This window comes from Rhinatrema bivittatum, chromosome 4 (genome assembly GCF_901001135.1).
Source record: "Rhinatrema bivittatum chromosome 4, aRhiBiv1.1, whole genome shotgun sequence".
Taxonomy (NCBI): domain Eukaryota; kingdom Metazoa; phylum Chordata; class Amphibia; order Gymnophiona; family Rhinatrematidae; genus Rhinatrema; species Rhinatrema bivittatum.
This window is the reverse complement of record NC_042618.1, coordinates 15,500,912-15,518,880: the sequence shown is the minus strand read 5'-3', so window position 1 is coordinate 15,518,880 and position 17,969 is coordinate 15,500,912. Positions and strand designations below refer to the sequence as shown.

Sequence of the window (17,969 nt, the reverse complement as noted above, 5' to 3'; positions counted from 1 at the left end):
ACCTGCTTTAGCTATTAAGTGTTTGGTTATTAGTATAGGCAGAAATCATACATTACTATGAAGCACAAGATAATTCAAAGTAGCTTTGCAGTTTTGGAGGGCACTAAAAATTAAATATGTTGCAGTTATATAAAAGTACTAAAATCAATTAAAAACAAGAATTAAATAAAACTTAAAAACTAATATGAAGTATATCTCATTTATGTGAAATAGAACCAATAACTAATAATAAGAAACATATATTAAACCATATTCCAGCATCCATATAAGAATAAATCACTCTATAAAAATACCACGGTTTCTATTTACTTATTATTTAAGGAAATCCGACTTGATGCAACGCACCTGTCATATCGATAATTACCATACATACGGGCCGATTCAGTAAAGTCCGCGGGAGAGCGGACGAACGCCCGCTCTCCCGGCGCGCGCACAGGCCACTCGCCTGTGCACGCGATTCTGTATTTAAATTAGGTGGTGCGGTAGACAAAAGGTGCTAGGACAAAAGGTGCTAGGGACACTAGCGTGTCCCTAGCACCTTTTGACCTGGAGCGGCGGCTGTCAGCGGGTTTGACAGCCGACGCTCAATTTTGCTGGCATTGGTTCTCGAGCCCGCTGACAGCCACGGGCTCGGAAACCGGACGCCGGCAAAATTGAGCGTCCGGTTTTCGGCCCGACAGCTGCCGGCCCATTTTAAAAACTTTTTCTTTTTTTTACTTTTTTTACTCTTCGGGACCTCCGACTTAATATTGCCATGATATTAAGTCGGAGGGTGCACAGAAAAGCAGTTTTTACTGCTTTTCTGTGCACTTTCCCGGTGCCGGCAGAAACTAGTGCCTACCTTTGGGTGGGCGCTAATTTCTTAAAATAAAATGTGCGGCTTGGCTGCACATTTTACTTTCTGTATCGCGCGGGCATACCTAATAGGGGCATCAACATGCATTTGAATGTTGAGGGCGCTATTAGGTGCCGCGGGTTGGACGCGCATTTTCTGCCCCTTACTGAATAAGGGGGGTAAGGGAAAACGTGCGTCCAAGGGCCTGAAATTAATGTAATATTTGGCTATATTTCTTTTATATTTTTTAACAGCAAATTAATTAATTAGGACATTGTCAAAAAAGAAAAAGTAATTTAAAATAATGCAAGTTATATGCAGTCAGGCGAAAATGATTTCTCCGGGTGCTTTTTATACAGAACGTAGAATACAAATATTTTTTAAATCAGTTATGCTAATGGGGTGTGCATTGATTCATTGCAATAAGTTGTTTATTTAAGCTCAGAAAATGGCAGAAATTAATTATATCATGGGGATCAACTAAAAACTTTGGGGATTAACCAAAACATTTTTTGCATCTGTCTAATCTCAAGTGAGAGCAGTTTATTTAGAATGATGAACCACAAAAGCTGCTTGCAAGTTTTAATGGAGTGTGGCTGCATGCGAGAAACATATTTCTTACTAATTACAGAAGGTTACAAAGTAAATAAATGTATTACGGTGCCTAAATCCTATGGGGTAGATTTTAAAAGGTTGCGTACAAGTTATAAAATCCGGGGTTGGCGCGCGCGATTGTGCACCTTGCGCACGCTGAGCCGCACAGCCTTTCCCCGTTCCCTCCCCCTAACATAACCTTCCCACCCCTTCCCCTAACCTTTACCCCTCCCAAGCCCAACTCTAACCCCACCCCCCCCCAAATGTTTGTTGTACCTTTTGCGCCTGCCTCCGATTGCCGGCATGAGATCTCTAACAGCGGCAAATGGCCACTGTGCAAGGAGCTGCTTGCTGGCTCTGCCCCCGCCCCTGGACTGCCCATGCCCCTCCCCTTTTTACGCACTGCCAGGGCCTTTTGAAAATCCGGCCCTATGTTTATAAAGCATATATTAATTTAGTTGTTCTCTACAAATATTACTTTAGACAAATCAAAAATATTGCGAGCATCTTTCGGTGAAATAACTCCGGTTTCTTAATATAAAACTTGTGTCGAGCACAGAGTAATATTTTATCTCAGTGATTTAAGTACAAATGGGTAGATTTTCTAAAAGTGCGCCCGCGTGTACTTTTTATTCGCGCACCAGGCGCAAACAGAAGTACGCCAGATTTTATAAGATACGCGTGTATCTGATTAAATCCGGAGTCAGCGTGCACAAGGGGGTGCACATTTGTGCAACTTGTGCGCGCACCACCCGTTCCCTCCGAGGCCGCTCCAAAATCGGAGCGGCCTCGGAGGGAACTTTCCTTTCACACACACCCCCCCCCCCCCGCACCTTCCCCTCCCTTCCCCTACTTAACCCACCCCCCCCCCGGCCCTATCTAAAGCCCCACCTGTGTTTTAAAAGTTACGCTGGTCAGAAGCGATTCCCCGGACCAGGACCCGTTTCGGAGGCCTCAGCCACGCCCCCGAAACACCCCCGGGCCGGCACCACGCCCCCGACACGCCCCCGGAACGCACCGAATGTCGTGTTGGCCCCGACACCCCCTCCCCCCCCCACCCGGAAAGCTCCGGGGCTTGCGCGCACTGCCGAGCCTATGCAAAATAGGCTTGGCACGTGCAGGGGGGGTTATAAAGCGTTACGTGCATAACTTATGTGCGTAACCCTTTTAAAATCTACCCCAAAGTGTATACTACTTACAGCGCATTGATCATAATTCCTGCGCTACACTGCCTCTCAAAAAACACACAATCAGGGCGATACAGGCCAGTGGAGCACACTGTTAACCGACATTTGGACGCGCGTCCAACCCCCCCCCCCCCTCCCCGAGACTTATAGCGCCCGCAACATGCAAATGCATGTTGATGGCCCTATTAGTCATTCCCGCGCGATACAGTAAGTAAAATGTGCAGCCAAGCCGCACGTTTTACTTTAAAAAATTAGCGCCTACCCAAAGGTAGGTGTTAATTTCTGCGTTTTGTTTTTTTTTATGTATATGTTTATTGATTTACTGCACATCAAGTTATGTCTTCATAAAGAATCAAAAGGTTGTTGCATACATTTTTTTTCAATTGATAAAGTACCAATTATTGCTTGAACAGGTTGCTTTCTAGGTATTCACAGCTACTAGATGTATTTATCAGGTAATTTACTCAAACAACTCCTTACGATTATAAAAAGCATAGTTATAATACAGATATATTTATTTATTTATTTATTTATTTTATTTGTGATTTTTCTATACCAGCATTCACGGAGTTCGTATCATGTCGGTTTACATAAAACAAGGGGTGAGCAATACATAACTATAACTTGAATGTATACATTACAACTTATAACAAATTATAATAAATTATAACAAGTGCTCAGAAGAAGAAGTTACAATAAAACAGGGATGATTCTAACTGGGAGTAAAAGAAGAGGAAGATAGAAGTTTAACAAGAGGTAGAACTTTGCGGTGGTTGTTAATGACTATACTAGTTTAACGGAAGATGATCAGTCTTGTTGTATTTAGAGTAGGAGAATCAGTAAGGGTCCGGAAAGGCTTTCTTGAACAGCCATGTTTTAAGTCTTTTTCTGAAGGTTGGTAGACATGGTTCCTGTCGTAATTCTAAGGGGATTGAGTTCCATAGTGGTGGGCCTGCTGTAGAGAAGGCCCGGTCTCTCAATGTTATATGTTGAGTGGTATTGGCGTGTGGTACCTGTAGATATTCTCTGTATGTTTCTCTGATGGGTCTGTTGGAGGAGTGTTTTTTGAGTTCTATTTGTAGATGGAGTTGAGCCAGTCCATGAATACTTTTGTAGATTGTAGTGAGGGATTTATGGATTATTCTGTAGTGGATTGGCAACCAGTGCAGGTCTTTAAGGACTGGCGTAATGTGATCTCTTCTTCTCTTGTTTGTTAGGATTCTTGCTGCCGTGTTCTGAATCATTTGGAGCGGTTTAGTATGGGATGATGGGAGGCCTAGTAAGATAGCGTTGCAGTAATCTATTTTAGCAAAGATTATTGCTTGGAGCACTGTTCTATAATCATGGAAATGAAATAGGGGTTTTATTCTTTTCAATACGTGTAGTTTGTGGAAGCAGTCCTTAGTTGTTTGATTAATGAATGATTTTAGATTTAGCCGGTTGTCTAGAGAAACTCCTAGATCTATTACTTTTGTGATTTGCAAATTGGCTGGCGGGTTTGTAGTGATTTTGCAATTGTCTGGAGAGATTAGTAGGAATTCACTTTTTGATTGGTTAAGAATTAAATTTAAGCTGGATAGGAGGTCATTAATTTCTTGAAAACAGTTTTCCCAAAGTTCTAGGGTTTTAGTGATGGAATCTTTGAGGGGGATCACAATCTGGATGTCGCGTGCAAATATAAAGTGTTTTAGGTTCAATTTATTTAGCAGTTGGCAGAGCGGGAGAAGGTATAAGTTGAAAAGTGTAGGTGAGAGAGAAGAACCCTGAGGAACTCCTTGTGAAGATGGGTATCTATGGGATTCTTTGTTGAGGATTCTAACTTTGAAACCTCTGTTCTTTAAGAAAGTTTTGAACCATGTTAGTGCTGATCCTGCAATACCGATGTTCGCCAGTTGGTTTAGTAGTGTGGCGTGGTTTACAGTGTCGAATGCTGCCGATAGATCCAATAGGATCAGTAGGAAGGCCTGTCCTTTGTCAAGGCCCAAGGTAAGGTAGTCCGTTAGAGAGATGAGTAGGGATTCGGTACTTGAAGCTTTTCTGAAACCGAATTGAGTAGGGAATATAATTTATGCCACTAGATGCCCATGCAATAAGTGGTACATAGGCAAAATCATTAGATCACTTAAAAGACAGATCATTGAGCATAAGAGTGGCAATAAAAAGAATAAAAAGGTAAAACATTAGTTCATCACTCTCTCAAAATCATAAATTTGAAGATTATAAGTTTTGTGTTTTACAGAAACCAGTGCTTATTGGAGAGGGTGTAATTTCGATAATAATAAGGTTGGAACAAAATTATATATTTAGATTCAAAATGGTTACCCCAAAAGGACTAAATGAAGAAATTAATTTCATTGTCTTCCTATAATTAATTTGTATGGGTATAAGTGTCAATATAATAATTTTTTTTTTACTTCATGAATATGTAATAGTTTTCATTAATTATTCCAATATTGGTTGTATTAATGGTCAGTGTTTTTATTTAATCTTTAAGTAATCTTTAATTTTTATTCAAACATTATTTAAATTTGATTTCATTATTTGAGATTTTTTTTTAAATTTAAATTTTGTTTTTTCTAAATGTATTTTTTCCAAAATTCTTTTTTCTAATCTATTTATTGGATAAATCCTCTAATTGATTAGTGAAGATTTAATATGATTGTATTCAATTATTCATTCTTTATTAATACTGTTTTATAAATATGCTTTTTATAATCATAAGGAGTTGTTTGAGTAAATTACCTGATAAATACATCTAGTAGCTGTGGATACCTAGAAAGCAACCTGTTCAAGCAATAATTGGTACTTCAACAATTGATAGAAAATTTAATCAACAATCTTTTAATTTGTTATGAGGACATCAATAAACAGTAAATCAATAAATGTATATATTTTTTAAAATTATATAATACAGGAATCTCAATGGGGACCTATAGGGCTGGTGTTCAGAGTAACTATTCGAAGATAGTATTATATTATAATATTTATATTGATTTTAACTTTTTAGCTAATCAAAATCATTTTTGAGATATTTATAACAAACAATTTTTAAAAAAATAATATATAAAAAATACATACCATCACAAAAGCAATTCGTGAATATTGATATGGCCTATTATAATGAAATTACTTAAATAAATGTTCTGCAGTGTATTACTTAAAAATTAAATAAATGTATCTTGTATGATTATAATATCGTTTTTACATCTCTAAACAATTGATATATATACATTTGTTTAGTATCCAATAAATTACACTTAATCACGCTCCCCACATCAAAAACAGCGTATGACATCATCTAGCTCTAACACTGGCAGGAAAGAACAGTATTTGATTGTACACGGTTAAGCATCTCAGTGATTTTCGTAATGAATGTAGCCATACTCATTGGGAAATCACATTTTGTGTGTTTTTTGAGAGGCAGTGTTGCGGAGGAGTTATGATCAATGTACCGTAAGCAATATACACTTTGTATTTAAATCACTGAGATAAAATATTACTCTGTGCTCGACACTGTTTTATATTAAGAAACTGGAGTTATTTGACCGAAAGATGCTCGCAATATTTTTGATTTGTCTAAAGTAATATTTGGAGAGAACAACTAAATTAATATATGCTTTATAAACATAGGGGCGGATTTTAAAACCCCTGCACGCGTAAATCCGGCCGGATTTACGCGTCCCGGCGCGCACAGAGCCCCGGGACGCGCATAAGTCCCGGGGTTTTTTTAAAGGGGCGGGAGGGAGCGTGTCAGGGGCGTGGCAGAATGACGCGGCGTTTCGGGGGCGTAACGCTGCGTTTTGGGGGTCGGCGACGCTGGGCGTGGTTTCGGCTCGGGGGCGTTCCAGGGGCGTGGCCACAGCCTCCGGACTAGCACACAGAGCGGGGCAGCTGGCCGGCGCGCGCAGATTTACGTCTGCTTTTAGCAGGCATAAATCATCAAACAAAGGTAAGGGGGGGTTAGATAGGGCCGGGGGGGGGTGGGTTAGGTAGGGGAAGGGAGGGGAAGGTGGGGGGGGGGGGGCGGAGGGAACAGGCAGCGCGCGCTGGGCTCGGCGCGCGCAGGTTGCACAAATGTGCACCCCCTTGTGCGTGCCGACCCCGGATTTTATAAGATACGCGCGGCTACGCACGTATCTTATAAAATCCAGCGTACTTTTGTTTGCGCCTGGTGCGCTAACAAAAGTACGCGATTGCGTAATTTTTTAAAATCTACCCTATAGCATTTGGGCACCGTAAAACATTTATTTACTTTGTAACCTTCTATAATTAGTAAGAAATACGTTTCTCGCATGCAGTCGCACTTCATTAAAACTTGCAAGCAGCTTTCACGGGTCATCGCTCTAAATAAACTGCTCTCTCTGTTGAGATTAGATAGATGCAAAACGTTTTTGGTTAATCCCCAAAATTTTTAGTTGATCCCCATGATATAATTAATTTATGCTGTATTCTGAGCTTAAATAAACAACTTATTACAATGAATCAATGCACACCCCATTAGAATTGCTGATTTAAACAAATATTTGTGTTCTACGTTCTGTATAAAAGGCACCCGGAGAATTCATTTTCTCCTGACTGCATGCAGCTTGCATTATTTTAAATTAATTTTTCTTTTTTGACAATGTCTTAATTAATTAATTTGCTGTTAGAAGATATAAAAGAAATATAACCAAATACTATATTAATATTTATGGTAATAATCGATGTAACAGGTGCATTGCATCAAGTCGTATTTCCTTAAAACATGAGTAAACAGAAACCGTGGTATTTTTATAGAGTGATTATTCTTATATGGATGCTGGAATATTTCTGTATGGATAGTTTAATATATATTTTTTTATCATTAATGTTATTGGATCTATTTTACATGAATGAGATATGCTTCATATTGTTTTTAAGTTTTATTTAGTCCTTGTTTTTAATTGGTTTTAGTACTTTTATATAATTGCATTGTATTTAATTTTTAGTGTCCTCCGAAACTGCAAAGCTACTTTGAACTACCTTGTTCTTCACAGTAATGTATGACTTCTGTCTATGCTAATAACTAAACACTTAATAGCTAAAGCAGGTATCAATTTAAAATCTATTTTAATATATTTTTGAGAAGATTTCTAATGGATGATTTAGTCAATGTAATTTTTAACCTGTGTTCTATACCCAATAGAATTGCCAATTAATGAACTGTCTGAATTAAGGAAACTTTTTAAACAGATTTTAAAGGATACGCAAGGTACACTTCTGATATAAATTGTTTTGTATGTTTAGAACCTGCCTAATAACTCTGCTTCCTATTGTTCTGTCTCTTTAGAGTATTCATGTTTTTACCTTATAATTTATTTGCATTACCATTTATTTGTTGTATAATAAAGAGTAGCTGAACTTTTATATGTTTAATTATAATTATTTCATTTAAATTAGATTGTGTATTTTAGCTTCTTTATAATTCTTATTTTGTGGCCCCTGACACAGTCCTTTCTAGAGGCGAAATTCGGCATGAGTTGGGCAGTTGAAAATTGATGTTTGTATTTCCATTTTACTTCCTGAATAAATAATCTCCTGAATAAATAATCTCCAAGAACATAGACAACTGGTCTACGTTTTTTTATTTGTTTCTTTCCCTTTGGGCATACCTTCAGGCAACATATGCCCCTGGGCCTCGCCCAAATGCTTTACCAAATTTTTCAGTTCCTCACCAAGCAAGTGTTTACCTTTGAAGGGAAGATTTTCCAACTGTGACTTGGAGCAGATTTCACCTGAACCATCTTGTTGAACCCACCGACCTCACATTCTGGGCAGCCGTGCGCAGCAAGTCATTCAAGGCACCCCCGACAGAGGCTACCCTATCCTTCAGTCACTCTGCCTGCTTGGCTGGAAGAAAGGTCCCTGACCCCTTCACCTGTATCTGTTGAACACAGCACAAACAAGCCTATGCTATGAAGTCACTGCACGCCATCGCACATATGCCCAGCACTGACGTCTAACCTCTTCTTAAAATGTATCTCCATCTTCCGGTCTTGTGCGTCCTTCCGCACCACCGAACCTGCCACCGGAAAGGTACCATCGGTCTACCAACTTTCAGCCTGGCTTCCTGAGTATCCCACTCCTGAACCACTAGCTTCTTAAAGGTGCAATGGAAGGAAAAGGCTTTCAAGAGGCCCCAGAGCCCATCCAGAACAGGATCTCCTCCTGGACCTTGTTCAACACCTGGGGAATCAGTGGGGACATCACCGCCTCCCAGAAAGCCAAAACACTCCTGCGGAGGCCTGCAAATGATCTCCCTCACCCCTCAAGCCCAGTGAATCTTCTAACTGATCTGCAGTCCTGCTAATACAGCTGGGGGAATGCAGGGATCCTTCGGCCCCCCCCCCTCACCAAAAGGGTGAGGGGGGCCTTGCTCAGACACAGCCTTACTCAGAAGCAGAAGGTTGTTAAGAGTGGGGAGGGGGGGGGGGCGCGACCAAATAGGCTGTGTGCCTTACAAGCACAACATTCACTGAAAAAGCCTCCCCTGAATCAAAGAGTCCCCCCAACTTTCTACAGATCGTCCAGAGCTCTATCAAGGTCTTCCATGGTAGGGAATAAGGGCGGCAGAAACAAAGGCCCCTTCCCCATCTTTTCCTGCATCAAAGGAGGCAGCTCTAAAATGGTTGCCATTTCTACGCTGCCAGGCAGAACCATCTTAACAGAGACTGCCAAACAGGTGGATTTCCTGCCATATCCGCCATCCTGGTCGACTTTGAGCTGTCTTCCTCTCCATGCGTGTAGCTCTTATACAGCTCCACTAAGTTTAAACATGCCCTTTTTTTCTGAACAGGCTCGGCAGGGTTTCCCGCATTCAGAGATCGCAGACATGTGTGCCTATAATGAATACATTACTCAGTCTTTGAGAGATTCATCTTCACAGAAGTAAAGCCGGCCCCGGCCTGTGCACCCAAAAGTGGACATGGCCTGGCCTATGCGTCCAAATCAAACGCACTACCCGGCCTCAGAGGAATTCTCCCCCATAAAGATAAGCGCCAAAGGAAAATTAGTTCTTACCTGATAATTTTCATTCCTGAAGTATGATGGGTCAGTCCAGACAAGTGGGTTTATGCATCCCTACCAGCAGATGGAGGCAGAGAATAAAAACTTTGAGGCCCTGCTATATAACCAAGAGTGCTACCTGCAGTCTCTGAGCATTGACCTGTACCCAAGCCAAAATGTCTACCTATCTACAGATACTTAAAGGTTGGAACCTCCTGAAAAAATCTAGGCCCTCTTAACCTGACAGAACGCACATCTGAAACTATGTACACTTCTCATGCCTCTAAATATATCTCATATCAGCTCAGTAACATCCAGAAGCAAAGAATTCTTTTGAAAAATGGAGATGGGTCTCTGGACTGATCCATGGTACTTCAGGTACAAAAATTAGCAAATAAGAACCAATTTTCCTTTCCTGTTCTTACCCCAGATCAGTCCAGACAAGCCCCTCTATTCTGGGCGGAAACTTGAAAGACCCACGCACAACACACTTTCCCCAAAAGATGCCTCCTTCGGCGCCCACACACCCAAGCGGTAATGTTTGGGTTAAAGTGTAAGGCGAAGTCCACCTAATCGCACGAAAAATCTCCTGCAGAGAAAACAGTTGACACTCCGACCACAAGGTTGCCTGTGCCCTAGTGGAATGTGCTCTCATCCCCTCCGGCACTAACCGTCCCTTACAGATGTAAGCCAAAGCTATCTTCTCTTTCAGCCATAATGCAATAGTTCGCTTAGACGCCTTATTTCTCTTCTTAGCGCATCTGCACAGGACAAAAAGATGATCAGATCTCTGAAAGGCCTTTGTCACCTTAAGATATCGCAAAAGAATTCTGCGCCCATCCAGCAAGTGAAGCTCCCTCGCCATAGGAGCATCCGCAGACAAATTCGGAAAGGCCAGTAACTCAATCATCTGGTTAAGGTGAAAGAAGGAAACCAACCTAGGCAAAAAAAACCTAAGTTCAGATTCCATACTGGGCAAAACTTTTAAATGGGAGGACGCAAAGGTTTTGCCCCTTTGAGGAAATGAACCACATCCAGGGGAGATGCCAACAGTCTTCCCTAAATCCTACCTTGAAGGGAACATAAGGCTGCCACCTGAATCTGAAGGGAATTATAGGCCAAACCATAAGTCAAACTGCTTTGCCAAAAAACACTAGAATCCGTGGAACATCCACTTTCAAAGGCTGCACCTTGTTCTGTAAACACCAGGATTAAAGACTCTCCACACTCGGACATAAGCCAAAATCATGGAAGGCCGCCTTGCCTGAAGCATAGTCGCAATCACAGGGTCCGAATAACGTTTTAATCAAAGCCATCACCTATCAAAAGACAAGCCGCTAGACAGAAGTGATTCTCTCGGTTACAAAATACGAGTCCCTGCCTCAACAGCCCTGACAGATGGGCCAATCAAACGGAACCGTCCACCGCCAGACATAGAAGGTCCGCAAACCACGCCGGCGCAACCACTCAGGAGCCACCCGAATCACCCTGTCCGGATGAAACTATGTGCCGCAGCACTCTACCTACGATAGGCTGAGGTGAAAACCCGCACAGTAACAGGTGTTTCGGCCATGGATGAATGAGAGCGTCGATGCTCTCTGATTCGATCTCATTTCTGCAACTGAAAAACCGATCCATCTTAACATTTCCTGAAGTCACCTTGAGGCCCACTGCTGGTCTGCCCAGCCTGGCCTGAATCAAGGAGAAGGCCTCCATCGACAACTCCCACTCCCCCGGATACAGATTAGGAAGTCCGCCTGCACATTATGTACTCTGGCTACATGGAAAGCTGCTACTCTTGCCAGATGTTTCTCCGCCTCAACAAAAAGCTCTTGCGCCTCCGATACTAGACGCCTCTTCATTCTACCCTGGCAGTTGACATATGCCACTGACTTAGCACTGTCCGAGAACACTCGCACAGCCTTGTCTTGAATAAGGGGGAGAAACTCCAGTAAGGCTCTGTGTACGTCCCTGGTTTCCAGCTGATTGATGGACCAGGTCGCCTCCTTTGAAGCCCACAGCCCCGGGCCGATTTTTCTTGACACATCACCCCCCCACCAGAGAGGCTGGCATCAGTGGTCACCACCACCTAGTCAGGCACTTCCCGATCCATCCCTTTCTCGAGACTGTGCCAAGAGTGCCACCACGAGAAACTGGAACTGGCATCTTCCGGCAACGGCAAATGAAGCTGAAATTCCCCCGAAAGCAGATTCCAATGGAATAACAGCATCCTCTGCAGCAGGCGCATGTCAGCAAAGGCCCATGGAACTAACTCCAGTGTAGAAATCACGGAACCCAGGACCTGCAATTAATCCCAGATCCTGGAACCTCTAGGACTCCGCAACTTGACTACCCACTCCGTAGTCAGAAACATCTTCCCAAGCCAGGTATCGAAGCGTGCCCTCAAATATTCCAACTACTGGGTCAACTTTAAAAGGCTTCTGCCAGATTCTTCACCCAGCCAAATGAATCCAGGAGCTGCCGGAATCACTGGACTGAGCAACACCACTCCATTTCCAAATTCGCCCATCCTAACCAATTGTCCATGTATGGGCGCACCAGGATAACTTCCTTCCTAAGTGCCACCACACTATCACCATCACCTTTGTGAACGTGCATGGCACAGCCACCAATCCAAAGGGAAGGGCATGAAATTGGAAATGAACCCCCAGGACCCTGAACCTCAGGAACTGCTGGTGTCCAGCCCGAACAGGGATATGGAGATAAGCTTCCAATCAGTCCAATGCCAGAAACTCCCCTTTGCACACTGCCGCTATCGCCATGTGCAACGTCTCTATCTGAAAGTAGCATTGAGCTTCTGCAGACTGAGAATGGGCCAAAAAGTCCCCTACTTTTTGGATACCGCGAAGTACGCAGAGTATCAACCCTACCCCCTCTTCAGAGAGGGCACTGGAACAATGGCGCACATGAACTGTAGCCATTGCAATGTCCCGGAACTGCCTGTCGCTTGATCCGGCAGACGCAGTGGGAGATTACAAAGGTGTCCCTGAGTGGATGAGAAAATTCCAAAGCATAACCATCTCTCACCACCTCCAGGATCCACTGGTCTGATGTAATCTTTGTACACTCCTCATAAAAGAGGGACAAGCCTTCCTCCACTAGCCTCTGGAGAGGAGAGGACCTGCCTGCCTTCAAAGACCAATCTTACTTCCGCCTCCCCCTTGGGGCCTACCATCCCTCGGAGAACTGCGTTGGGCTCGAAAGGACTGCTGTCTGCCTAAACTCTGCTTTTTTCTTTTTCACTGCCGGCCCAGGGCTCCTGCTAGTGCAAAACCACCCCCCACCCAGTCACGGGAATACCTAGGAGTGTGCTTCGACATGGCTGCATCACCTTGGGAACTCTCCAGGACTCAAAGATCTGCTCTGGGGAGGGCTACAGCTTCACCATAGCTCCCACTACCTCCAGGCCCACCTCGGGAGATTCCCCCTCCCGATCTACCAGCTTCTTCACTGTCGATGGGAACAGAAAGGCCTTAGGGGATCTCCTTAATCCCCCCCAGGACCGGGTCACCACTTCATTATCCGAGTCCTCCCAGGTTTGTTCCGGCAAGGGATATAGCTTAGCCATAGAGCTCTAGCTACCTTTAGGCTCGCTTTGGGAGACTTCCACTCCCGATCCACTAACTTTTTCACCTTCTTGAGTAAAAGAAAAACCGCCTTAAGAGGCCCCTGCAGTCCCTCAGGACCAGGTTCACCCCCTAATCCCCAAATCTTCCAAAACGTAGGGAAACAGCAGACTTAACTCCTCCCTGTGGAACAACCAAACTACCTGAGGGCAGTCACCCTCAGCAGTTGGGACTTCATCCAAAAGGATCCACTAAATTGCTGACTGGGTCCTTAGTCCGGTTCCACCCCAGTATCTTGCCACTGATCGGGCCCATCCAACTCGCCTAATGTGATCCCATCCTCAGCCCAAGGAGATGCAGGATCCCTCCAGAGACTAACCTGCTTTCCCCCCCCCCCTTCCCCCAAGGCTTTTTAGTCACAAGGGGTTCCTGGGAAGTGGCCACCTGGATCCTGTCTCCTTCTCAGCCAAATAGTCCTTGTGAAGAAGCAGGACAAGATCCACTGAAAACTGCTCCGAATCTGAAAGGGACCAATACTACCCATCATCCCCCTGGTCCCCCCGTTCCCTTCCCTGCCACCAGCAGGGCTTAAATTGATGGGCAAAAGCGGGGGAGGGGAGTCCCAAGGCTCTGAAGCAGCCTCTTAGCTCCTGCCATATGCTCTCAAAATGGCTACCAGTGCCTCCAACCCCCCTCCGGCCCAGCTGACTGCATGGTCCGACCAACACCCCCCCCCCCCCCCATGGACCCGCGAAGATCCCAGCTCCTCCCAAGGCACCCTCTGCTCACAACGCGGTTGTACTGAGTCAAACTCCTGCCATACCGCAGCCACAGCAACTTTTCCCACACTAAACAGGCATCGGCCTGAATCGCGGTTGGGCCTAAAAATAGCCCCTACCACTGAACAAACCCTGCCAGCAGCGTGTCCCTGATGCTAAGCGAGCCTCCGGCCTGGCAATCGGAAAGTTTTTGCCCTCACTCACCAAACCCTGCCTCCCGAAAGCTCGGCAGATCAGCACCAGAGCAGCTCCCTTCACAGCGTCTTTTTTTTTTTTTTTTAAAGGCACAGACACCGAATAAAGGAAATAACCAGCAAACAAGGAAAGCACAAAGAAAAGGGTTACTTCTCTGCTTCCAGATGCAGAAGGAGCAGAATCTGGAGGTGAGGGCTCAGAGAGGGTGAGGGGGTGAGGGAACCAGGACCCCCGGCTTTCACCTCCCCTGACTAATAAGGGCTGAGCTAGCTCAGGGGTCACCAACTCCCCCATTCGCCCTGCTCCACACCCAAGGGATGGCCCATGAAGGAATCTAACACCTTGGGAAGCCTTCCAAGAATCTTCTGTCTTCCTTTTTTTTTTTAAATCAAACTCCTGACTGCAGGTTTGCACCTCTACCATCTGCTGGAGACAGAGAAATACCGGGGGACTGCAGGTGGCACTCTCGAGTATGTAGCAGTGCCTCAAAGTTTTTATTCTCTGCCTCCATCTGGTGGTAGGGTTACATAAAACCACTTGTCTGGACTGATCCAGGGTATGAACAGGAATCCTGTCCTGTGCGTCCACGCTACCTGGGCTGAGTGTGATTCCCCCGAAATGACTCGCAGTATTAAGAACTGGACCCCGGCCTTCTTGCAGCCTTAAGCCTCTACCGGCAGCTCTAGCCAAGTATGATCTGTTCATCCACGCTACTCAGGCTGAGTAGGATTCCCCCAAAACGGCTTTCAATGGTAAGAACCAGACCCCAGCCTTCCCAGCAGCCGATGTTTCAAACCTCTCCCCCATAGCCTTAGCCGCTCCATTCTCCTCCTTAGCTACCACCCTTCTTTTTTTTTTAAATAAGAAGAAACAAAGCAGGAATATTTCCCTGATCTGTCATCAGCTGTTGGAAGGGGGAGAGTGAGTGCAATCTCTCGGGGGAAAACAAGGGAACCAGACCACTATCAGTCTCCTCACTGTTCATGGGCCAAGACAAAGGCAGGGTCACCAATCCCTCTCCTCGTCCTGCACTACTGGGGGGGGGGGGGGGGGGGGGGAAATAGTCCTCCATGGTACCTAACACCTCTGGGAGCAAACATCTTTTTTTTTTTTTTTTTTTTAAATCTCCAGACTGCAGGTTTTACACCTTTATCATTTGCTGGAGAGAGAAATACTGAGGGACTAGGTTAAACAGCAGTGTCAGTAAAGCTTTTCGTCTTTGTCTCCATCTTCTGCTTGGGAAGCAAAACCTATACATATGGACTGATCTGGGGTATGAATAGGAACAGAGAATTATCTAAACAGCACCACATACGTCTAGGAGCACTAGAGAAGTAACACTAGGAAGGAGGAGGAAGAAATAGCAAGGAACAAGAATGGAGGGATATAGCAACTGCTTCCTAGTTTGTTGCTGACAAACAGATTTGGGGAAGTCCTTTTGGAATAGAGAGCTCCGCAAAACACCATCATTACATTCGGAGTTTAACGACAGAAAATAAACTTGTCTGGACTCAATTATACTTCCCCGCCCCTCAACCACTATCCTCTAGCTGACCTGAAACACTTTGCAGCCCAGAAGCCAGATTTCAGCAGTTTTTCTTCTTTCCCATGTTTAAAACGCCAAGCTCCATACGTATGTTTCTCTCTTCTGCTTCTCCTGCCCGAGATAGCCTTCTGGAGGTCCTCTCTGCCTGCTGGGCACCACTTAGGTTTGCACCTGGTTTCCATGGTGCAGGTAGCTGCTGTAAGCTGTGCAGCCCTGAGAGTAAATCACTTATGTCCAGTATATTCAAGGGACAATAAAAGCAATATTGTGACAGCATGACTTCCATGGCATTACAATCCAGTTGGTTACCATCTTTCACTATAATCCTGCTAGGGCCAGTGCAAGTAAATAAGTGCAGCAGACATCTTTTGTACTAAGCAGACCAGATGACTCCCATGAGCACAGAGATCCTGGGGTCCAGTGCTGGTGCTGGAATTTCTCCTAAAAGTGTCCTGGCATTAGCAGTCCTACCTTTCTTCTACAGACAATGCCTTTTGGTTTTGCCTTTGGTTTGTTACAGTTCTGCAGCTACCCGAAGCAAAATCCCTCAGCGCCACATACCTGAACCCTAGCAGCCGCAAGTCCTCGTCTAAGCTCTCCTGCAATATGCTACTGCCACAGAGCAAACATTCTTCGTGGAGTACGGTACCTCCTTTCAGGCTTGGCTGGAACAGACACACTGCTGGAAATGCCTGCTGTCCGCAAATCATAGTCATCATCATCCTCTTCCTCCTCTTCTTCCCCATCATTGCTGTACTTCGAGACTTTGACCACCGAACTCACTACAGGTAATTTTCTCTTCCTGTAGCTTTCTTCCTGCAAACATCAGCATATCAACAAACCTGTGAGAACATGCAAGCTGCCCTCCACTTTTTAAAATCTGCACACAAAACGTACTAGGCAGCAGTTCTGAACTACACACAGCAAATAGCAAGACCCACCCCGGGCACAATGGAAGTGTTACTTTTCCCATTCTTGTCTTTTAAACAACTTTCAGTTGGTCCCAGAACTCATGGAAGCCCTGTATTTAGAAATGTCACAAAATACCTTCCATAGATGATTGGTCCACATTGGCTGATGTCACAAATGACAATTCACACACAGCATGAATCGTTCTAAAGGAGGGAATCTGTGCTACAGGCGGCACAGCAAGCATCCTAATCAATAATCGGGCACATATATTATTGCCTGGCATTTCAACCTGTTGGCTACTTGTTGGCTTCCTAGTGGACAGAATAGACTCCCATTAATATTCCAATGAAACAGGACCACTAAATTCAAACCCTGCCTTGTCTATCAAGGACAATATTCTACTAAAATAAAACAACCCAAGAGCAGTTTTATAGGGTAAAAGTTGCCTGTAATTTATTTGCTGACTTCTCTTCCTACTTTAGAAACTTAGAATCTCGACAGTGGATAAGGCTTGTCTACACACTAGCCCTTCATGCACTGACCTCCCGGTTTGTTTTCTCACAGCTGGGTTTCAAGCTGGACCTGTAGCTCTCTTCTACGGCACCAAATCCTTGTGGACTCTCTAGTTGGATTATTTCATAAGCCCGCGCACTCTGTACATCCGATGGCTTCCCAGGCTGAATATTGTTCTGCGGCAATCTGTGCAAGTGTGAGCCGTTGGCTGTGCCCCGGGCCAAGTGCTGACTGCTTCCTGGAGGTCTGTATATTTCAACAGTAGGCCGCAAGGCGCCATAGGCTGTGCTTACAAGGGGCTTTTTTCGGGACAATGGATTCTCTTGCACAAAATTTAGGTCATCATCAATGAGGTCATCAGGCTCAGGTTTGATGTCTATGATTGCTTCAGAAGATGATAATTCTCGCAGAGGCTTCACAGCGGACATTAGGCGAGCAGCAGAGCCGTCTCCAGAAGACTGTCTGGAACGAAAGGAGTTCAAACACCTCAAATCTCAAAGGTTACATACACCATGCTATTTGTAAGATACAACAAAAATCAGTCTTTTATATGAACATCGGCTCTATCAAGGTTATGTAGAGCTAGGGGTAGTCATAATGTCATCATGTCACATCATCAAGGAACTCAAAAGGTCAATACAGTAATGTGGGGCTGTCCACGGTGCATAATCAGTACCAGCCTATAGGACTATTACAATCATAAATGGAAAATTGTGTGCATCACACACCTGTGATTCAGGATAATTCTTTAGAGGAAGAGAAATTGTTCAAGATTTACATTACACATATAGGATGTCA

The 17,969-nt window shown here is 44.3% G+C and overlaps 1 protein-coding gene across 2 annotated transcripts in view; it reads right to left on the bottom strand.

Moving 5' to 3' along the window:
• The window catches only part of ZC3H14 (zinc finger CCCH-type containing 14), a 206,103-nt gene that overhangs the window by 123,436 nt on the left and 64,698 nt on the right, over window positions 1-17,969 (bottom strand). For both annotated transcript variants that reach the window (XM_029597753.1, XM_029597754.1), the window contains exons 6-7: window positions 17,201-17,633; window positions 16,396-16,562 (exon numbers count right to left, since the gene is read on the bottom strand). In XM_029597753.1, the coding sequence (XP_029453613.1) occupies window positions 16,396-16,562; window positions 17,201-17,633 (600 nt within the window). The remainder of the gene's footprint in view (window positions 1-16,395; window positions 16,563-17,200; window positions 17,634-17,969) is intronic.